Consider the following 24779-nt stretch of genomic DNA (forward strand, 5'->3'; position numbering starts at 1 on the left):
TTCCTAATTAACTAGAAAAGATAAGCATCTTTGATAAATGGATGATACTAAGAGGACACTGAAGTACCACTCTAACTTTCATATCTCACAAAAAGTAGAAATATCTGGAAAAGAATACTGTTTTAACTTGCACAGCCTGAGAACTTGGCTACTGTACCAGTCTAGGGGAATCTCTAATTGTCTGCACCACATGGGTAAACCTTTATGGCATTTTACAGATGTCATTGTTAAATTCATTGTTGTTTATATTTCAAAAGATGTTGACTAAGTGCAGTGAGCAAACATGCTTACAAGATTTGATCTCAAGCTGGGAAACAAAGCTAGCAATATGGAAAAACAAGATTCATGTTTGGAGATGAACCACAAATATAACGAACAATACAAAATCAGATTAAGTGCATAACAGATTTTATACAGAGGATACTTCCCACTCACTTCACTTTTTGTCTCTGAAATCTCTAACAGTGCAAAAAAAAAAAAAAGCAATGTTTTAAAAGAAAGATTTCACATAACTAGTCATAGCCATAACTTGGTTATGCCTAACTCCTTGGCCAGCTTACATGTTTTTTAATAAAGAGTTTTATTCTTTATTCTTATATTTTTTAAAATTGGATTTCCTATTTTCTGTACCTATTATTTCCTAATATCTAGTCAAGAAACTCCCCCAACTCTCAAGGGTGGCTTAACCCCCAAATGAAAAAAACCACAAACCATTTTTGGTGGTAGTAAGGACACAAAGAATTTGTTATTAAGAGGGAGAAAGGAATAAGAATCAATGTCAGAGGGTAAAAAACAGACTAACAGAGAATTATAAGCAGGGTCAAAAGGGTGAGAGGTAATCTATTATCTTCAGGCATACGAAGGATTAGAGAAAGATGATTATATTTACTCTAGGGAATAAAATTATTTTATATTTTCCTGGGCATTTGTGCAAATCGTGAGCACTCTACAAAGTAATAATCTGTTTTTTATCCTATTTCAAAAGTAGACAGTTAAGTCAAAAGTAGAAAAAGATAGTTCTTCATAAACTATTTATATTTACCTGGAATTTGAAGCTCATCTTCAATAAATCGAACATAATTTTGTGCATTAATAGGTAGTTCTTTAAAAGTCCTTGCATTTGATATGTCTGTGTTCCATCCTGGGAGAGTCTTATATTGAACTTCAACTTTATTTAAGACTTCTTGGTTTGCTGAAAGTTAAAGGAATAAGTATATTTGTCCATGGTGTACACTGCCTATTGTCAAACAACTTTTTGATGTATCATAGGTTCACAATCTCTTATACTTAGAGCCAGATACATTTTGGAATTTAGAATTTTTCAGAATTTAGAAAGGTAAAACAGTGCACCATCTAGTATTTTATAATCAAACATATTTCTGCAGCAACAGGATTATTCACTCTAAGTGGGTAGATTATTAGTTCTAATAACATCAGTTCAAGTCAGGTTTTGCCATCAAATAGTTTTGGTGCCAAATTCACAACTTTCAATTTTTAGAGCTTTTTAGATTTCCACACTATGGATTAGGGATTGTGGATCTGTATAATGGCAGCAATCTCACAGAAAGAAGGTTTGCATATTTGCTCTCAGCTGGGAAATCTATTGTTTTTGTGAATGTATACAAAGGCTTTGCTGGAAATTTTCTTCATTATCTCACCTAACCAGTTTCTCTGTATTCCCTAATAGAAACCGAAAGGGTGCTAAAACAAGAACAGTTTCTTTGACTAGAGACAGTATGGTGGATGCTATGGTACACTGTCCAGATTTCCCTCTTCAGGATTCAGACACTCATTCCCCAGCTATGGGAGTACTGCCTGCTGAGAACTCACAGTTCAGAATCTCCCCAGCTGTCTCCCTGGAGCAGCCCATATCCAATGACTTGTCAATGTGGGGATACAAAGGACCTGACTACTTACCTTAATTTGGGACTACTCTGAAAAACTATTCTAGCCCCAGAGCTCCCCTATGGGATCAGCTAAGGGCTTTTCCTGGAACTTCTCTGTAGTTCAACTTCTCTCTCTGCCTAATCCTGCTTCTTCTCTCACTCCCTTACAGATGTTGTTGCTCAGAGCACTTGCAAACAAACTACCTCCATGTACATCTCTATATCAGAGAGTCTGTTTCCCAGGGAACCAAAAAGTAAGACAGTTGGTGCCAGGAGTGGTATAAGGAAGAAGGCTATAAAATGCAATCTTGAAGCTGGATCATTGGCTAGCTGGCTGGCAATGAGGAGGATCACTAGTGGTGGACAGAGTATGGATAATCTCTGGCATGTTATAGTAGTGCAACTGTTAAAACTTTCATGGGAGGTGAACTGGGATGCCACGGTAGGAAGTACAGCACTCGCAATACCTGAAGCATTGAGAAATGAGCACAATGGAACAACGGAATTGAACGGCTCTAGATGAATGCCATTCATGAACTGGAGAAAGACAATGAAAGATGAATGAAAACACCTAGAGAGAATCTCATCTCCCATAGCAGAGAGCAGGAAAAGCTGCGGATCAGGCTTAGGACTCAATCATACAGACAGCAGAGCTCAGAGAAAGCTGAATTCTCAAATCCAGCAACTCTGCTATGACAAGGCCAGATCCTGTTTGAGAAAAAAGTGGGATCCTGAGACTCTGGATGAGACATCCGGGTTGAATCCCTAGATTCGCTGATGGCCTGCAGAATGGCCTACTACTTTCTGTTAAAGACTAAGGCTTCCCTTTGCTTGAGGATGATGCAGAAGCCTCTGCCTTGCAAGGCAGCTTGTGGCCCTGTCAGGGCCTACCTCTATCTCCCCTCCTGACCAGCAAACAATATCTAGGGTCAAGGTACAACATAAGTTGGCCAAGGATGCGCGGGGCCTGCTAAAGGAGGAGAGGGGCTACATTCTGAAGGATCTGTAGGACTGAGCCAACATTTACCAGTAGGAGCCAAAGAAGTATGTACGGAACTGGATCCTAAAGGTACTGGATCAAGGGGTCCTGTGAGTGGTGGAATAAAAAGTTTAGTAAGAGAATATATTGATATGGGAGTTCTCTCCTATGATCCATGATACAAACGTGATGAAAACATACTACTAGGAATGTTCTTCGACGCTTAGAGAAAGTGATGAACCACACTAAGTCAGAACTGTTTGTGACAGATGATAGAAGAAGGAATCAAGAGACTCAGTGGGGCTTCTCCTTCCAGCCATGATGGAGTACATGGTTCTAGACTAACTTTTCCAGCATAAATAACTGTAAAACTGGACAAAATATACAACAACTCTTTCCAGGCAGTGGTCAATAAGCAGCACAAACTGTGGTTTCTGAGAGAAAGAAAACTCGTGAGCAATTCCCGAAACTACTCAACTCTCTGCCTAGGGACAATTTCCTGATCAATGAAAGTCAGGACCCTGGAGTCAGTAGAGAATGGTGGTCCCACTGACCTGAGAAGGCAAACATCAGATTTCAGGGAAGCTGAAGTAGCTAGAATCATCAAGGTTAAGTGTCAGACAGGTGGGAGCTATACAGACAGAGAGGGTACCTCCCCCAGAAGTCTGTGTGAAAGTCCTGTGGCTAAAGTTCAACCATACATGCAAAGAATGGGACTGTGGGAGGCTTACCAGATAGCAGTTGTCACATAGTTGAGTGGGACAAAGATTCTAGAGGTCAAGCAGTGCTGGTAAAAGGGAAGGAACAGGGTACACTGGAGCTCCAGCACTGCCAGATTGGAGAGATCTCTTTATACCTTGTTAACTCTCCTGGCATCCAGCTGAGACAACAGAAAGGCTGTTCATTAAAAGTAAAAACCATACTTTAGATTGAAATCTACTACAGACTCCCCCCTCAACACCCCAACAAAGCCTAAAACCAAGCTCTGCCAAGATCCACAGAGGAGACAATTTGGAGACTGTATCACACTAGGTTAGAGAGATTTGGGAAACACCTTGGGCTCTCCACATAACTATACTAACAAAGCATAAAACCAAGCTATACAAGGTTCAAGATGATCAGCCAGTAATTCAGCTGTCCCCTAAAACAAGAACCAATACTCTTCAGAGTAAGACAACTGAATCCAAGTCTCTACAACATATTATCCACAATGTCCAATGTTCAACCAAAAGGTATTAGACACAGAAACAGTGATCCACAATCAAGGAAAAGAATGGTCAACAGAAACCAAACTGGAGATGGCCCAGATGTTAGCTAACAAATAATGACTTTAAACATGTTTCTAAGAACTTGCAGCTCTCCTCAATTCCCAAGGACTGGTCACAAAACCTACCAGCCTACCAAGTTCCATTAAGCTAGTCAATATTCCTTCATTTGACATATTTCTAGTCTTATAGGATGACTAAACAATTTAACAGTTTCTATTTCTGGAAGCTGGAAACATTTTTGGAACTTCCTGAGTAATTGAAGAAATCATACAACTAAAGATACGCCTGAAAAAACACATTGCCTCAAGTAGGAAATCTCCCTACATCCATCCACTTTAGACACAGAATAGAAGTTAGAAAAAAATCATTCCTGTGGCTTGAAGGACATAGTGGGTTAATGTATTAAGAGGCTGCTTACCCTGCCAAGCAGGGCTCTTTTCTCCTGTCTCACATTTCTCAAGGAAGGGAGGAATGCCTACAGAGAGGTTACTTTCAAAATAGGGACGATAAGATTCAGGAGCAGCATAACCGGGCTCAGTGGTACCATGTCTCTTCTTTCCTATTTTGAGCACATGCTTGCTGCGACCCAGCACCCAAATGCATAGCAGCTAGGAAACAAATGCTAGTAAGTGAATGTACTTGCACTATTCACAAAGGGCATATCAAGTCTGTGGCTATATATCATAAATTATACAGAAGAGCTTTATGAATTGCTCTAATACATACACCTAATAATACTCTTTATACACAGCCTGAAAAAAAGAGTACCTGGGAAATGAGGTATAATTTCACCATCTAACTTGTATGCAACTCCAACTTTGATTTCCGTAAACATGTCCAAAATATCCAATTTGGTAAGTGCCAACCTAATTTTGGAAGAAAAGGTGACGTTAAAATAGCAAATTCTTAAAGGCCCTAACAACTAACTTGATAAGGGAGTAAAGAAAAATTCATACAAAGCTAACAGTTCCAAAGCAATTCTGAAAACTGGTTAGGATTATATTTTAAAGCGTGCCACACATAAAACACTACAGGGCAATATACTGATGTAATTTTTCCTCATAATAAAAACAATGACTTAACTGATCTACTAGTGGGTTACTTTTCTAATAATTATAGTAGATTTTCACTCTTTGATAGAGCCACATCCTCTTGCTTAGTTTCTCAGGATCAACCAACACATATCCACAGAGGGCTGCCTGGAGTAAAGGATGCATCCTATGGCTGTGGGACACAGCAAAACTGACTATTCCACATGGATGACAAGATACATGTACATTTACACATATGCTATCAATCCTCATTTCTTCACTCTCCTTACCATCAATTCCACCCTTCTGGTCAGAAATTGTCAAAGGAGAGTGAGGAAACCACATCAAGGACCTCTTCATGATACATCAAAATCTCCCAATAAACTGACTGAAAAACAGAGTTTTACAGGAAAATCTATAGAAATTAGATAAAACACTAGGTTTGAGATTCTTGTCCACAGATTACTTTTTTATCCTTTATTCTGTTATTTGCTAGAAATTAAGCATAATTAATACAAACATGAATACATTTTTACATTTACTTATGTGTATGTGTTAATAACAACTTTTACGGAGCATTTTTAGTGTGCCATGCAGCATGCTATATGCTCTCATCTAGTTTTCAAAATACCCTTTTGAAGTAGATAGTACTATTATCTAGATTTTAAAGATGATGAAAAAGGCACAGAAAGATCAACTTGCCCAAAGTCACACAGCATAATGCATGGATCTGAGATTTGAATCCAGAAGTCAGACGTCTCTCAAGCTCATCCACTAAACCACTGTTATACTGCCTCCCCTCTGTATACATACTCTATGTTGCTCCATCTATCTATCTACCTACCTTTCTACCTGCCTGTCTTACTTCCTTCTATACTTATACGCATGTAAGAGTATCACGATTCTTTTCTCCCAACCTTGGATGTCTAGGAAAAAAACCTGGGGTCCCTCTCCTTATGTACCCTTCCCCTATATCTTGGTCCACTTCTACCCTCAACTGCAATTTCATTTGGAGTCTAAAGAGTGAAATTTTTCTATTAGTGCACTACCTCTAGTTTGCACTCCACAAAACTTAACCTGTGGTCATGAATTGTCATTTATGAAATAAATGTTTCTAAGAATACTCACGCAGTAAATCCATTAATCATATGAGCATATTTGAGCAAAACAAGGTCCAACCAGCCACACCGTCTTTTCCTTCCAGTAGTTACACCAAACTCTCTACCCCTTGTTTGTAATAATTCTCCAATTTCCTAAGGAACAGAAAATAAAACCTTAGGACTAGAATACCAATGCTCTAAATCTAGTAGAATTATACTTAAGATCATATAACAAGTCAAAGTTTTTTAGAGATAAACATCTTTCAGAAAATAAGTAAGTTGAAGATAGAATTCCATAGAGATGATAGATTTTATGTGAGGGAGGCATTATTTGAGATAGATCCACTTTTGGCTTCACTTTTTACCACTATTTTAAAACCAAGAACATTTTTTATGTTATGTTACATTAAATGCTGCATATTAAAAACTAAGTTGTTAGTAAGTATTTATTAAAATAGATAAGTTAGGTCAATTTGTTCTAAGAACTTTAGTTTGATGATTTTCCTGAAAACCATAAGGCAAACTCTCATCTAGTAGTTGCTACCACAATGTCCTTTTGAAGAGAATTGAGGTTGAAAACAATGCTCAAAGTTCTAAGCTACAGCCACTCCCTACAACCTAATTTTCCCATCTATGATCTATCTGTTCCTTAATTTACACCTTTCTGATTAAAGCCATCATTTCATTACCTCACGTATTTTGACATAATTACAATTAATATGTTGCTCTGTCAGGTTTGAATTCCAGCCTTGTCTATCTGTGTGGCCTTGGGCAAGTTACTTCAGCTCTCCATGCCTCAGTTTCCCCATGTGTAGAATGGGGATGGTAATAGCACCCAGCTCCCAGAGTTGTTGTGAGGATCCAAAGAGCTTCTAAGTTTACAGCAATTAAACAGTGCCTGGCCCGAAGTCACCACCAAGTAAGTGTCGACTATGATTAGACAATGTCTGGAGATCATTTTCCTCAATCTTGACTCCTAATAAGCTCTTGGTGAAAGATAGTTGTTATTTTTAGCTTCTTTCTCCTCTACCATCTTAATCCCCTTCATAAACCCACCTGTCACTTAGCCTTGCAATTACAATTACCTTTAAGTACCCACTAATCCCTCCCCTTTTGTTGCCAATCTGCTGCCACTAACAATAAAGGTGTATGTAATTTTCTTTAATGTTGCTCTGATTACTCTTGCAAATTAAGTGAAATGCACAGAAGACAATAATTCATTAAGGAAAAAAAAAGCATGATTTTTTATTTTAAAACTTCTAAATTAGATTTACTGAGAGATAGGCTCACATTGTCTTGCTCTGTAGGAAAGGCACCAATACCAACTCTAGTTGTATAAGCTTTCACAACTCCATACACTTCTCCAACATTTTGAGGGGGCATACCCAAGCCAGTACAAACACCTCCAACTGTACAGTTCGAAGAGGTTACAAAAGGGTAAGTTCCTAAAAATAGAAACAAATAGTAAAATATACACAAATGACAGACATTATTTTAAAAATTCTGCATTTGAGTATATTCTAGGTATTTGACAGACTTATGAATATAACTGTAACCGCCCTTTCAAAGCCTTGATGTTTTATTCCTGATTCCTTTTGTCTGTAGAGAGATAAAAACATAGGTGGTTAAGCTACAGCTGTAGTGCTTATACTAGAGAGGCTCCTTGAGTACATGCAATTACTCAGCTCTGTCTGGTAGGCACTCACCTGAATGACTGCTAAATAATTTAATGCCAAAACTCTGGTGTTATTCTACTATGTAGACTTATATATATTTTAACACTCTCCTGTTAGTTTAAAGCAAATTTATTTTACTCCCCTGATACAAATATTTAAGGTGCACCAGCAACCTGGAGTGACAACAGTACACTAAGAATTTTGTGGTATTCAGCATTTTCTGACCTTTTGATCTGTCTTCAGGGATTAACCCCAGAAACGACAAGAGTAAGCAAAGAGTGGTGTACTTCCCCCCCTCCCCAAACCCTGGCCCCAAGATCCTCTTCATACTTAAACTATTCACTATGCTAATTAGACACTGCTTTCTTTCCAGATTGGATAGGCATATTACGGTATCAAAAATACATATCTACTATACAGAAATACTCTTTAATTGGCTTACTTGGAGTCAAAAGCCAATGAAATGTCAGTAAGAGCTGAGAAATCTGATAAATCAGATTTATCCTGAAAGATCATGTTTAGATGAAAAGGCCAACAAATCAGGCCAAGAAAGGCAGCAGTTTGAAGACGATAGCATTAACTTTTTGAAGATGGAGGAAATGCTCTAAATCCACTCAGAATCTCATGTCCAGGGAGTTCATTAAACAGACTTCCATAGATCTTAGAATGTGCATGTTTAATAACAATGTATAATAGCTTTTGATATTTTTAAAAAGGCTGAATTAAAGGTCCTTTCAAAGGATTCATCTAATCATCTTACAGTTCCAAGGAAATGAGGTCTGGAATTGAACCATAAACCAAACAACAAAAAAAAATCACAGTTTATAAAACCCAAACCCACTGACCCAAATAGTGATTTCATTTTTCTAATGAACTGCAGAACTTAACACAAAATATTCCTTTTTTAAAAAAAGGGGTTAGTATAAGATGACAAACTTTCATCATTCCTGCATATACAAGCGAAAAGCCTTATTTTAAAATCCTTTAATGTTAACATTAATTATTTATATCTTAAGCAATTTAGGACTCAGTTAAACTCCCCATAAGTCATATCTCACTTACCAAAATCAATATCTAGTAGTGCTGCATTTGCACCTTCTACCAAGATTTTCTTCGGTGGTCCATGTAAAGCCTCATATAGGAAATAAACTCCATCTTTCACCATTGGTTTAATCCTTTCCATATAACTCTACATACAAAGACAATAACCAAGTTCAACGTATACTAATAAATTTACAATGAAACCAATACGAGTAAAACTTACCTGACTTTGACAGTGAAAACTGACAAATGCAAAGTAGAAAGGGATTGGTGACGGTGCCCACCCTACTGCAACATTAGGATTGGCTTTGGTCTCTCATACTGATTCTCCAGAACCAGAAAAGAGACACTATTTCAAGAAAAGTAGAGATACAATGAAATTCAAAGGTTCTATTTTAACCTCACTGCAAATAATGATGACAATCTTCCGAATAGCCAAGTACTCATACTTCATAAACCAGCTTTCAGGAAAATGAATAAGACCTGAATATATTACATTATGCTTTTATATTTTGTAGGTATTAAAAAAGCAGCACTTATAGTCCATATAACCATAAACTGCATCAAGGTTTTTCTCAAAATGTGGTGAAGGCCACAAGTGACACTGCCAAGCATGCAAGTATCAATAATTGACTAATATTGACTAATATTCTTTTCCCATTGTATTCCATGACAGTAAAATACCTTAGCAGTATTACTAGTAGATAATATCAAATACTAACATACACACAAACATGATAAAACTTTCTCAAAACACGTTTAAAGTATTAATAATACTGTTTAATTTTAGGAATTCAATTAAAAATATAATATAAACAAGAGTTTCCCCAAGGCTTATAGTATAACTACAATAAAATCTAGTTTCAACCATGTTTAAATATTTAGCCAGACTAGTATGGAAATTCCAAGACCCACTCATGAACTCACCTGAGTATGTTATACCTATTGATGAAAATATAATTCCCCCCTTGGCTCTAGTCCCCAATCTCATGCTTCTTCCTGTTTTAGTCCTTTTTCTTAATGCTTGAAATGACCGTACCATTCATCACAACCTTTGTTCCTTAAAGTCTTGGTTCAATATATAGTAGTCCCCCCCTTATCCTAGAGGGATATGTTCCAAGACCCCCAGGGGATGCCTGAAACCGCAGACAGTACCAAACTGTACACATACTGTGTTTTTTCCTATACATACATACCTATGATAATGTTTAATTTATAAATTAGGCACAGTAAGAGATTAACAACAATAACCAATAATAAAATAGAACAATTATGACAATACACTGTAATAAAAGTTATATAAATATGGCCTCTCTCTCCCTCAAAATATCTTACTGTACAAATGTAAGGTCTTTTTCATCCTAAGCACTTATCATGCACTGTTATACTTTTGCAGTTTGAGGTTCAACAGCAAAACTAGCACAAATTTCTTCTTCCTTCTTCATAACTTCATGGATAGAAGAAGATTCATTCTTACTGTAGACCTTACCAACTTAGCATACGATTTTTTCTCTTTCCTGATTAAGTTGAGAACTTTCACCTTTTCACTTAAAGGAAGCACTGCATGACTTCTCTTTGGTGTATCCAAGTTGCCAGCATCACAACTCTTGTGCTTTGGGGCCATTAGTAAGTAAAATAAGGGTCACTTGAATATAAGCACTGTGATACTATGACAGTCAATCTGATAAGTGAAATGGCTGCTAAGTGACTAATGGGTGGGATGCACTGGACAAAGGGATGACTGACATCTTGGGCAGGATGGAGCAGAACAGCAAGAGATTTCATCACACTACTCAGAAAGTCTCAAATTTAAAACTTATGAGTTGTTTTGCAGTTGACCATGGGAAACTGAAACCATGAAAAGTGAAACCAAGGATAAGGGGGGAATACTGTTTATCACCTATTAAGAATCTTCTAATTCTGGTCATTATTATTCACCTACTTTACTTTCATTCGGAACATGTATAAAATAGAATTGAAAAGATATACCCGCACTTTAGTACGTAAATATTTCCAAGTTGCTAGTAATAAATTTAAAATATTTGTTGCATGACAGAATGAACAAAATGGCAGTCTATTCCAAGCAACAATCCATACACTGAAATCCAAATACCTAACATTTATAATGTTCCTTGGAGGTCATTTTTTGTTTAGAAATTCAGTTGAGTGGCTAGACCTAAGGCCTGCAACAATTCTAAAATGACATATCAGGTATGTAAATTCCTATTCAGTTCTGGAATTGATGTCATACTTATTTAAGAGTGACAATCAGACACACGAGAAGCAGCTTGAAACTCACCAAAGATTTTGGAAGAATGGAAGGGTGGAGAGGATAGGCAACTTGACTACTGACTAACTCAGGCACCAACTGTGGGCCTAATCTTTGGCCAATTACCTTACTTGTCTCTTAAGAGTACAGTGCTAAAGAAATTGACCCTATGGGGTAACAGTCTTAAATGGGCTGGTTAGTTTTAAAAGTTATCATCTCTTACTTGTCCCTTTGTTGATCTATCCCCCAAATTCCTATGAGTGATTTTTATATAATACAAAGCTGGTCTTTTTTTCTGCTCAAAAATTATTCAATAGCTAAACTCCCTATCACTGCATATAAGACCAGTATAAGACCTATGATTTGGCCCCTACTTGTCTAACTTTATTTTCAGGTACTTTATTCTTGCTCCCTGCTCCCCACTCAATATTTTGTTTAAGCTACATCATGTGAAGTTACTCAAACATGCCACGTCCTTTTAGGCTATATGCTTTTAGACTTAAAAATACAAATTCACTTCATCATTTCTTACCTATAATACTTTAAACATATCTGTGTGGCACTTTTTAACCACATGTTCTTCAATCTTATATTTTCAGCTCCTAATACAAAGACTGAATGAAGGAAAGATCTAGATGCCAGTTTGGCAAACGAGTTTTAAAAAGGACATTATAAATGTCAGAAAGCATTACCTTGAGTTTTTGTAATTCACCTTCAATGTCTATTTCCAAAGTGGGGTATATAGATTTGTACTGGTTAGCCAAAACTTTGAACCTGAAAAATACAGATAAATCAAGACCTCAGCTCTGTTTAAAAATATTCTGAATAATTTCATTTGATTCAAATGGTTTCCGGAGATAAGTGGTCTGAATAACAATCCCCAAACTGAAGTTACACTCTGAGAAATAGAATCTAATAAAGAAGATCAGTCGTATGAATAAATGATACACTCAAAATATTTTTTACTGATAGGGATATCAACAATATAATTAAGGTGATGTGTGTGAGGGGTAGGAGGAGCAGGAAATGACTGAAATCTGTAACCACAAGACTTAAATCTGAATTAACTATATTGTACTGCATGAAAGACAAAAGGGGACGGTCTAAAATGACGCTTTTAAGAGAGACAGAGGCAGGCGTTAGCAATTTGTCTCCAATATTCTCAGTGGAGGTGTCCCAACAGTGCAGACAGACAAACTGCTGACTGAAAATGGATACAGCGAGCGATCTTTGATGCCATCTGTTATTAGATGTGACCAACTAACACCTCGTTACTGAGTCACCATACAGTTTTCGGATGATTATCAGGTTTCCCATGGAGATTTTTCTACAGAGATTAAGTGTCAATGGGGCATTTCTATTTTTCAAGGTGAGCTTGATACGCAATAGTTCACCAGTACCTGAGAGCCTAATTATTTCCAGGTGGGAGGCCACAACAGAGTCTTTGGGGCTGAAAATCCGAGGACCCTAGGCTGTGGTGACCCCACCACAGCACTGCCACATCCCCCTGGAAACATCTCTATTTCTCAGTAAAACATTCCAAACTCCAATCCTTAAATATAATTTTGGCTTTGTCTTTTTGGGGTACTGATATGATATCAACATCATGTTGTTTTCGTGAAGTTAATTTCAAATTAAGGACCAATTCAAATGTAATAAAAAATAACTTTAATATTTCAAATGAAACAAAAAAGCCAACTCCCACTACTCAACTAGAATACTGATTTTTATCAATTTGCATATTGGGTTTAAAAAATCCTAAAAATCCATTTGCTCTTTCCATTTTGAAATACAGGGTAGTTACCTCTCAGAGAAGCCATCGAAGTCAGAAACAAGATCACACATCCTGAGTCCACTCCGAGCAGCTTTGGAAGAATAAACTGGGCCAATGCCCTTTTTTGTGGTACCCAAACTTAAAAATAAATCAAAACAAGCTCTGAGTTAGAAAAGAAAAATGCAGTTCTTATGGTCAGATCAACACAAAGAATGAAATTTTTACGCTATTTCCTTTATTTTTACAGTCTTATTGATTTTCTCTGAAATCTAAACAGGATATCCTAATAGTTATTTTTCTTAAACTTCTGGCCTAGAATTTAAACAAAAAAGACTAGATATGCTTAAACTGCACATACACACACACACACACACACAAAAACATACTTTTTTCCTGCTTGTTCTTGTCTCTGTTGTTCCTGGATACCATCAGCTGCTTGATGAAAATCAAATACTGAGGGGGCAAAAACAAAATCAGTTGTTGTTGAGACAAAAGTAATACAGGAAAACAACGTATATTGCATTTTAAGTTACTGAAGTTATAAATTCCTTAAGCCTAATTTCTTTATGACAAATTGAATGGATACATTTTAAAAAGCAACAATAATGGTGGGAGTGAAGATTATAATGCTAACTGGTATATTAATATGAAAATATGCCTGGTCATTCATTCCTATTTATTGCAATCTATTCTATTTTTAAAAATGAGTCCTTAAGAGAGTAATTCTGGAGTACCCTACCCTACAATTCTATAAAGCTCAGTTTACTAAGATATCCTCTTGAAGTTCTGGACTCCACAAATCTAGGGATTATGTTGATTATCTCCCTCTTCCTCACTGGTCCCAAGCTTCCATCATCTCTCACTAAAGCTGTAGCCTCCTAATGAGTGTACCTATTTCCACACTTGGACACCTCTAATTCCTATGTTTTAATGCAGCCACAGTCATCTTTCCAAGACACAGATATATCACCACTGTTGTCTTTAAAACTCAGTATCTTTCTATTGCTTAAAAGAAAAAGACAAAACTATTTTACATGTGCTCCTTGTATAGTCTGCCCTTTCATCTTACACTATGCTCTGCCCCCTTTTTGCCCTCCCATACCACCATACAGGCATTCTTTTAAGTCCCTGGCTCCAAGGCATATGATTTTCCTGTCTGAATATGCCTCTATGCCTTCTCTCTCTTCTCTCTCCCTCTCCTCCTCTCCTTCCTTCTCCCTCTCTGTACTGTTTTCCCTGGGACTACATGAATTTACATTCCCACCAACAGTGCACAAGGGTTTCCTTTTCCCCACATCCTCACCAACACTTGTTATCTCTTGTCTTTTTGATGACATTCTGACAAGTGTGAGGTGATTATCTCATTGTGATTTTGATTTGTACTTTCTTAATGATTAGTGATGTTGAGCACTTTTTCATGTACCTGTTGGTGATCTTTAATGTCTTTTGTGGAAAAATGTATGTTCAGTTCCTCTGTCCTTTTTTAAATTGTTTTTTTTTCTATTGTGTTGTATGAGTTCTTTATATATTTTAGATATTAACCCCTTATCAGCTATATGATTTGCAACTATTTCTCCATTCTGTAGCTTGCCTTTTCATATTGTTGATGGTTTCCCTTGCTGTACAAAAGTTTTTTAGTTTGATGTAATCCCATTTGATTATTTTTGTTTTTGTTGCCTTTGCTTTCAGCGTTAAATTAAAAAAAAATCATTACGAAGAGCAGTGTTATGGAGCTTACCATCTATGTTTTCTTCTAGGAGTTTTATGGTTTCAGGTCTTAGGTTCAAGTCTTTAATCTCATTTTGAGTTAGTTTTCGTGTATAGCCTAAGATAGTGGTCCAGTTTCATTCTTTTGCATGTAGCACTCTAATTCTCCCAACACCATTTATTGAAAAGACTGTCCCTTCCCCATTGTATATTCTTGGCTCCTTTGTTGTAAATTAATTGAATACATATGTGTGGGTTTATTTTGGAGCCCCTTATTCCATTCCATTGATCTGTGTGTGTGTTTTTATGCCAAAGCCATACTGTTTTTTAAATTACTATAGCTTTGTAATATAATTTGAAATCAGGAAGCATAATGCCTGCAGCTTTATTCTTTCTCAAGATTGCTTTGGCTATTTTGGGTCTTTTGTGGTTCCACACAAACTTCACAATTGTTTGTTCTGTTTCTGTGGAAAATGCCATTGGAATTGCACTGAATTCCAATGGAATTGAACACACTGAATTCCAAATGCACTGAATCTGTACAGTGCTTTGGGTGGTACGAACATTTTAACAATATAAATTCTTCCAATCCATAAGCATGGAATATCTTTCCATTTATTTGTTTCTTCTTCAATATCTTTCATCACTGTCTTATAGTTTTCAGTGTACAGGTCTTTCACCTTCTTGGTTAACAGAGTACCCTTTTCAGGTACTAGAAGGCTCTGTATAATAAGGTACATGCTGATTAAAGGAGTAAAATATGTGTATACCATTTGTGCCGCACCTTCTATATTACGTGGTATGTTAAAATGTTTACTTTTTTCTATGACATGGATTCTAAACCTTGGCCGATAGATCGCTATTATATACTATAATGATTAGTTCATTACAATGTTCCTATTTTGGTGCCCAGCCTAGCCTTTGTCATCTACGTTTGAGAGGCCAGAATAGTTCTTAAGAGCTGTTTCACTGAACTCAGACTTTGCAAATCAGTTAGGACAAGATTGAGACCTTGGAGTACGCCACTTCTTTTGAATAAAAAAGCATTTGCATTTCAGCATGTTTTATTTTTTATGTTCAAAGAAGTTACAGAGGCAACTGGCAAATCACAAATAGTTGTTGGAAAGCAGGTGAGCCAAGTACCTTGCCGTAGAGCTAATGTTTTCTTAAGTTTTTCTAGGTTCCAGGAAGCTATGAGTACAATCAGAATCATCACTTTCATAAAGCTTCATCATGGCATGGAGCCTTAATACCACAACTACTGTTTTTGAAAGAACAGTCTTTGTCTGAAGTTGCTCGAGTATCTCTTCCATTTTCTACAGCCTAGATACTGAGAACACAAAATGCCACCTTGGGGATTCAGTCTAAAAAATTTTTAATTAAAGATAATTGTTTACCTTCAGTAATTAAGTTTTATTAACACCATCTTATTATTTTTTAATTATCATAGTTAAGTTTTATTAACACTATTTTTATACTGTATTAAAGTGTCCAGTGTGAGCCTCAGGACATGTAATATCCACTTTGCTTGCTTCTCACACCTTCTCAGGTCTTTTTTTTTTTTTTTTTAAGTTTTTTTTTTTCTTTTACTGTGACTGCTTTAAGTCACAATACAGTATTGTAATCTATAACCTCAAGATCATACAGCATATCTCTAGACCTTATTCATCTTGCACCTCCTTCAGGTTTTTACTCAAATGTCATCTTCTCAGTGAAGCCTCCCTGGGCCACTTTATCTAAAATTATAGTTCCCCACCCACCTCCTCCAAATGCCTGACACTACCGGTCTCCTTTCTCTGATTTACTTTTTCTTCTCAGAACGTATCACTATATACCATGGTACATTACATACCTGTGTTCCCTACTATAGCTCCATTAAGGGATTTTTATCTTTTCTACTGCTGAATCCCCAGTGCCCAACACCACACCTGACATAGAATAGGCTTCCGATAGCTGTTGAATCAAATGACAGACACCCAGCAAACCTTGGATTTCAAATGCTTAAAAAAATTTTAAACTCTCAGTCATTTCTCAGGTCTCTTTTCCTCAATAAACATCTCTTATATTAAAATTTTGTTATGAAATTCAATGGGAAGGGGCACAATTATGATGTAATAGACAGTTCTTCGCATACTTGCTTAAGTATGCTAAAGAACTGGCCAACAACTTAGTCATTTTTAAATTTCTTTAAAGGAAAATTGATTGTTTAAAGCAAAAATATTAACAATGTATTGTGGAGTTTATAACAGTGTAGATGTGAAATGTATGACAATAATAACACAAAGGACTTTACAAGGAAATGCAAGCATTTTGTTGTAAGGACCTTAGGTTAAATGTTACATTATTTTAAGGTAGATCATGAGAAATTTAAAGATGCAGACTATAAACCCCAGAGCAACTTCCAAAATTCATAAAACAAGAGGTATAGCTCATAAGCTAATAGTGGAGATAATATTTAAAATATCAAATCCCAAAGAAATCAGGAAAGAAGAAAAAAGACAAAAAACAAATAGAAAACAATGGGCAGATATAAATTCAACCATACTGCTAATTAACTGTACTAGAAGTAAATGGTCAAAACATTCCAATTAAAAGGCACACTGTCACAATGAATAAAAAGCAAGGCCCAAATACATCTTGTCGACAATAAATGAGCCATAAATATAAAGATATAAATAGATTAAAGATTATTAGAGGATGGAAAAAGATACACTAATCTTAAGAAAGCTCTAGTGGCTATATTAATATCAAAGTAGACTTCAGAATAAGAAATATCACCATAAATAAAGAGAACATTTCATAATGATGAAAGAGCTAATTCATCAAAAACATAATTTTAAATATACATGCACCTAACAGCTTCAAAGCACACAAAGCAAAAACTTACAGAGTTGAAAAGAAATTAATAGACAAATCAACAATTATTGTTGGAGGTTTTTAACATGCCTCTCTCTCAGTAGCTGACAGAGCAAGTAAATAGAAAATCACTTAGGATACAGAAGATCTGAACAATGCTATCTTCCAATTTGATTTAATTGACACTTAAAGAACACTACTCAACAAGAACAGAGCACATATTCTAAATGCATGTAGAACATTAATCAAAACAGGCCACATAATAGGTCATAAAACAAATCTCAACAAATTTTAAAAGGCTAAGATTGTACAGAGTATATTCTGTCTACAACAAAATTAAATTAGAAATAAATAATAGAGAGAAATCAGGAAAATCTTCCAATATTTAGAAACATAAACATCATATTTAACTCATGGATTAAATGGAAATCACAAAAAAATTACAAAGTATTTTCAACTGAATGGAAATAAACGTACAAAATGTCAGTGTTTGCAAATGCAATTAAAATAGTGTTAGAGAGACATGTATAACTTTAAATGCTTATATTAAAAAAGTCTAAAGTAAATAATCTAATAAGCTTCTAAAGAGGCTAAAAAAAAAAAGAGAGCAAATTAAACCCAAAGAAAGTAGAAAGAATGGACTAATAAAGAGCTGAAACCAATGAAATAGAAAATAAACATAATCAAATGCTTATTCTTTGGGGAAAAAACTCAAAATCAATAAAATGGAGAAAGCTCTAGTTAGACTGATCAAGAGAAAATGAGAGAAAATACAAATTACCAATACCAGGAATAAAAGAGAGGACATCACTGCAAACTCTATAGAAATTAAAAGGATAATATACAAACACTAAAAACCTTATGCCAATAATTTGACAAGTTGGATGAAATGAATACAGTCCTTGAAAAAACATAAATTACCAAAACTGACACAAAAAGAAACAGAAACACCTGAATCTCTCCATATCTGTTAAAGAAGTGGAATTTATAACTAAAAACATCCCCTCAAAGATTCTAGCCAACATTTAAAAGGAAATAATACCACCCCTACATGTACTCTTTCAGAAAAATGAAGGCACTAAAACTAAAGAAAACTACAGGCCAGTATGCCTCCAGATGAAAAAGTAGTACATCTTGGCCAAGTTGGGTAGGGCACCTAAGTTAGGTGCTGGGCATATTTATGAATAAAACAGCTAAAACTCTTTCTCACATGGGCACAGCCTTGTGTGAGACATTGTTACCGATGTGGGGACTAATGCCTGGAAGACTTATAACTTGCCAGAGGACACAAAAACAACATTTGGATCCAGATCCCTAAAATTCTAAACCCTGTAATTCTATTATACTATACTCCATATCACCCATCATACTTTGTACTGACAATCTCAGGATTTTATGAGAAATTTTTAAAATCCTTGGAAAGAATGAATATTTTTAAGCATCTGTGTACCAGACTAGGTTTTGTGCTTAGTACTGAAATGAGAGTTCTAATGCCATAATTACCATGGCACTTAGAGAACTGTCCCTTCAGTCCTATGGTAAGAGAGTCCCTGAAGCAAAAATGTGAAGTGGTTACATAGCAATGATTCTCAGCAATTTTCTAGTTAGTTTGATTTGATTTTTTGATAACATTATTTACTTCTTTTCACCATTTCAGAATTGACTGTACTAAAAATACATGTTTCTTATAGACATTTTAATAACACATGTTTTAAAGAATACATATATTATTATACATATTACTACTAATATCTAAATTTTAGTCAGAGCTATCCTCTCTGGGCTCAGTTCTCCTCTAACAGAAATACTTTCCTTTAAGAATATAAATTTATGGAAAAGGAAAAACCATTATTAAATAAATATAATAAATTAAAAAATTTAAAAATTAATTCACATTTGTTATAATTTAAACCACATTACTTTCCTATTACTCTGGTCCTTTGACCCCTTTGTATTAGTGTTTTCTTTGGTTTTTGTACTCTAAAGTAATTAAGTAACTTGCTTAACCACTGTGCTACGTTCAAGAATGCAAACTGTCCAGTGACAGACCCAAAGCATTTATAATGAAAAAAGGTGGAGAATCCAGACAGGAACACAGGTATCTCTCTTAACACCATGTTCTTTTCAACAGATTGATATCATCAGCATATATTTACATCTACACATAGCCGAACTACTTACCTGATTATGTGCATTAATGTTATAAGTTACTCAAAGAGTACATACTAGGTATTATCCTATTTTGCAATCCTAAATTGTGGTATTCTGATATTGAATTTCACATAGCAGATGACAGAGGACCATTACAAAGTTCTGAAGATAAGTAGCGGCTTTCATCATTTATTCACAAGACAGAGGCAATGAATACCAAAAGGCTATACATAAAAACTAGAAAGTTAAAGATGACTCATGTTAACAAAATAAAATACATATAAGGTTAATGATTAGTGAGTGTAAGCAGATAAAAAACACTACAAAAGTAATGCACAAAAATATAATTTTTATTATATACCTAAGAGACTGTCAGTAAGAAAAATAATACAATATTGCTTCCTATATTACAGCCCTATAGTGATGACATGTAAAAGTTTAAAAGTACTAAGGTAATAACCAAAAAATATTTTAAACTATATAGGTGACAGGCTGAGTATGATTCTCTTTTTTAATCAGAAGCTTAAAATGGCCAACAAACATGACAGATTTACAACCTCCTTCCTCATAAAAGCAAAATGAAACCTTTTTGTCCTCATCCAAATTACATGTTATTATTTGGGACTGCAAAGCTTCCTACTTTCTTTTTTTGTCTAGTTATGCATCTACACTATTACTCTGGAAATATAAATTGCAGTTTTGCTAAAAAATAAAAAACTATGAGCTCTTCAAAGAAAAGGTTCAGTTTAAACACAAGTATAATTGATAGTTAATATTTTCATAGTTTAAATAGTCAGGTGAAATACAAATGACTCACAGCCTACTTTGTTTTATGGAAAATACAGAAGTATGTATTCTTTACATTTTATGTAGTCACACTAACAACTAGCAAAGTCTTCAGTATGGGAATACCAATCTACTCATGGACAACATATACGATAATATGAACTAATATAAAAGTGTTTTGCAGTGGTAATCACAAATTGTTCTTTTCAGATTTTATAGATTCAGAAGACTATGGCAAACTATGAAATGAAAAGGGAGTTTTCACATAAAAGCTGTATGTCAATCCAGTACAGTTTATTTCAAATAAGTTATTTTATTGATTTCCTAAGACTATGCATAGTATTCAAATCTGTGATTGTTATTTGGAGGTACTGTCACTTGGCTGATAAATACTCTTAAGAAAATTTTGATGGGGTTGCCTCTTAAATGGAGGTCAATGCTAAAACTACAGCAGCTACTGCCTCAGGAGACATACATATTTAAATACAATTTAAGAGTTATCAATCACAGAAGTTCTTACATGGTTTATAGTTCTTTCTCTTTCCTGGCTATTGCCTCTTAGTCATGTCACTGGTAATTAAAAATGTTATCACTTCAGAGATAGGATAATAACAGGGAAACAAACTTCAAATATACTGGTGGTGGTTGAAATTAATTTTAGAATTCAGTTTGTTCTAACCAATGGAGGAGAAGGCTAGTCTGAATAAAATCTGCATCATTTAAAAAGCAGTATTATTACATTTTAGGTACAATGAATCACTCTAAAGACTTGCCCGATGGTAGACCTACTTTTACGTGAGTATTAATATGTGCAAATAAAAGCTCTTTGTATTTTAATGTGGCTTATTTTTTAATAGAAATAGCGATGTCTCATGAAATACTGCTTAAATTATTCATCTGATTAGCTAATTCTTCAGAAATAGGTAAATTTTAACCTAGCCCTTATCAAAAACAGAAGAAAAAAATGAATAAGATTCCATGTATCTGAACCCAATTATTACAATTCATCCTACTTAGTGTTCAGTAAAATTAAAGACAAATTGGCTACTAAATGCTTTCATGTGATGTTTCTGATAAAAATATAGTTATAAATAAATGCATTACGTCCCCCTTACCAATATGAGCTCTGTCAGATATGATAAGCCTTTTTTCCCAGCCTTCCAGACCTAGAGGGAAGGGAAAAAAAGATACATTTAATTGAACATTTTGTATAATAATTTTTAAATCTTAATTTCCTTAGAAATACACTGTTTAAAAGTGTTTTTCACCAAAGTAGTCATTTTACCATCTTTTCTTCTGCATAGGAAATATGTTTAACAAGAATTTTCTCACCTGTCATTCATTATACAAAGTCATTCACAAATTCTAAATGTTTTGCTCTAAAAAGCTCCAAACTCAAGCCAGCCATAGCCACATAAAATACTTTTAGGAATCCAAAACAGAAATGGTAGGAAATATCATTTTGTTGGGGCGGGGGGGTGGGGGTGAGGTTCAAAGCAAGGGGAGAATTTTGAGAAAAGGGAGTTAATTTTGGGTATGGCACCCTTTCCCAAAAGACAATTATAAAAAGTATGATTAAACAAAATAATAAAATGTTCTAATTCCTCCAAAGTACTACCAATTACTGCACTTATCACACTGAATTATAAGAAGATACATGTGTCTCCCCATTTAAGTGTGAATGCCTGAGAGTAGGGGCCATGAATTTTCATAGTATGGGGTCTGTCATCCAATAAATGTTCAAGAAAAATGACTGTTGAATGAATAAATAAATGAATCTAAATATTTTTCTTTAAAGAGAGTAACTTAGTAGGCTATATGCATTCTAAGGATAAGCCACCGAGCCCTATTTTCAAAATTAGTATTTGAATATTAAAAATTAGTTGTTAATTTTGATAGTATCCGAAGATTTGTTTTACAAACATTCCTTATAGATGAAAGAAGTTATTACGCCTCCCCCTCTATAGCTGTTTTTGACATGTAACACATATGTACTCTAAAGTTTGCTTAGGGAATATTATAACAAAATATTACAAAGAAACTCAATAAGTAGATTCAGCTGGGTTAGTAGGCCAGAAGGAAAAAGAGTAGGGCAAAATTGTAAAGGGGATGAAGGACAGCAGAGAGCAGCAAGGGAACCTCAAGGTGACCAATTAAAAAGGCAGACACAACACACAGGTAAAAATGCAGGGAAGACAACAGAGATAATAGCAAGACAGGATTCTGTGAAGTCAGATTTAGTTGTTAGGAACACTTGAGGATGGATTGCTACTTTTAAACGTGAAAAATAAACTTTAACGATGTAATAGAATTTAGTTCTTTAAATATGAGCTACACTAATGATTTTCCTCAATTGTGCATCATTTGCATTGCCACATTCCCCTCAAACCCTAGCAAGGCAGCCAAACTGAATGTAAACAGACTTCGAAAAATCCAGAAGAGATTAGAGAAGGCAGGAAATCAAGTCTTTTTTTTTTTTTTTTTTAAAGATGGAAGTGGATACATTGCATAGAAGAAGCATTTCCCTCATTTGGAGGCAGGGACCTAAAAGGCAGGGACCTCTTTTGTCCCTGGGTTGTAGTAACCAAGGGAGTTCCAGATCCTCTAGGAAATGAGACTAAAAGTGTACAAAATGGGCTACAGTGGTTTTCTGACTGCCTTAAGCTAATTTTTGGCTTGTGTAGAAGTGGATGCTAATGAGCACAAATGACAAAATGAACTCGTGAATTTCCTAGAGTTTTGCCACCAGCATATAGTAATTCTAGCTACCTAAAGTTTGCAGATGACCAATGTGTAAAAAATCAGGACTTACACAACGACCTTGTTATGTTTGTCTTTTGTTTAGAACACTGATTACAATGAATAAAATTTAATAACTGACATTAAAAATTCTGTCCTACAATAATCTGCAATTTTAAAGTAGAAGACAAAAATGTTAAGTTTTTCTGGAATAAGAGCCCAATAATACTTTATTAAAAAAAATAAATAACTGGCTGCCAGACAAAGCAGACTTATTCTTTCATACCTTTTCCTTTTTGAACATTTTTTTCTGCTTCCTCAAACAATCCAGGTAGATGAATTACCACACCATTTCCTAAAAAAAAAAAAAAACACAAATAAGCAAATCCCAAATTTAAACATCTATATTTATAATATAGACATACATCTTCAATAACCCTTTATCTAGAATAGTAGAAGAGTGAGGCACTTTGATTAGTAGGACATTCTAATTTATCAGGGAGTTACCACAGAAATGATTCCAAGTTTTAAATGGTAGTATAATGTAAATACATAATAGAACATAATACACAGAATATAAAACACTAAAACTACACTCAATATAATTTGAAATTTCTTTGAAACAAAGTGAAACTATTATTTTGAAAGAAACTAGTTATATAGTTTTAGGCAAATTGAACCAGATCACAGTCTTTCAAATTGGGGACTCAAACCTATTAGTGGCCATAAAATCAATTTATTGGGTTGTGATGAGCATTTTTAAAAATAAAAGACTAGAAGAGAAAATATCAGATTGCATCTTATGTTATAAGCGTTCAGAATCAATCCATGAAACACAGACCTCTTGTATTTCTTAATATGCTTCATAGTGTTTGGAAAACTGATTTGATGATCTAACACTTTGTTATACAATTAAGATTGCCAATGATCAGAAATAAATGCAAAGTAATCATTCCAAAAAAGTATTAGTGCTAAATGATCTAAAAGAGTTGTAAAACAGCCAAAGTTAGGTATATTCCAGAAGGTACCACTGTCAAGATTAATAAGCAATCAATGAATCATTTGATTAGAGATTAAATAAGTTTAGATTACGAAAAATAAACACTATTATCAATTGGGGGAAGAAAGTCCCTAAGTTCAGTTTATACACTTACCAATGAATGCAGTAACATTAGGATTAATTATTCCACTAGGTAAAAGATGAAAATCATACTCCACAGAATCTACAACAACTGTATGGCCAGCATTATTTCCTCCCTGAAATACAAGATTGGGAAAAATGAACCTGACAATAAATATGACAAGTAATATATCTCCTTCCAAAGTGAATTAATGATCTCCTGCTAAAATGTCAATAAGGCAACCCAAGTATTTGCCATGAATACTTATTCTTTACAGGCTTTACAATAGTTTGTCTATCCTCTCTCCTCTCCCTACTTGAATGGTTATTCCTAACAGGATCTGGAAATTGGAGAGTTCAGGTTTCTGGAAGATAGGAAGACATATCCCTTTTTAT

At 34.9% G+C, this 24779-nt stretch overlaps 1 protein-coding gene across 1 annotated transcript in view; it reads right to left on the reverse strand.

Moving 5' to 3' along the window:
- The window catches only part of ADSS2 (adenylosuccinate synthase 2), a 38907-nt gene that overhangs the window by 1433 nt on the left and 12695 nt on the right, over positions 1 to 24779 (reverse strand). Inside the window, exons 2-12 of the mRNA XM_068538507.1 lie at positions 24418 to 24520; positions 23550 to 23618; positions 21640 to 21690; positions 13411 to 13477; positions 13055 to 13162; positions 11943 to 12024; positions 9003 to 9129; positions 7555 to 7709; positions 6293 to 6417; positions 4902 to 4999; positions 1043 to 1192 (exon numbers count right to left, since the gene is read on the reverse strand). Of these exons, the coding sequence (XP_068394608.1) occupies positions 1043 to 1192; positions 4902 to 4999; positions 6293 to 6417; positions 7555 to 7709; positions 9003 to 9129; positions 11943 to 12024; positions 13055 to 13162; positions 13411 to 13477; positions 21640 to 21690; positions 23550 to 23618; positions 24418 to 24520 (1135 nt within the window). The remainder of the gene's footprint in view (positions 1 to 1042; positions 1193 to 4901; positions 5000 to 6292; positions 6418 to 7554; positions 7710 to 9002; positions 9130 to 11942; positions 12025 to 13054; positions 13163 to 13410; positions 13478 to 21639; positions 21691 to 23549; positions 23619 to 24417; positions 24521 to 24779) is intronic.

Source organism: Eschrichtius robustus, chromosome 3, assembly GCF_028021215.1.
Source record: "Eschrichtius robustus isolate mEscRob2 chromosome 3, mEscRob2.pri, whole genome shotgun sequence".
NCBI lineage: Eukaryota > Metazoa > Chordata > Mammalia > Artiodactyla > Eschrichtiidae > Eschrichtius > Eschrichtius robustus.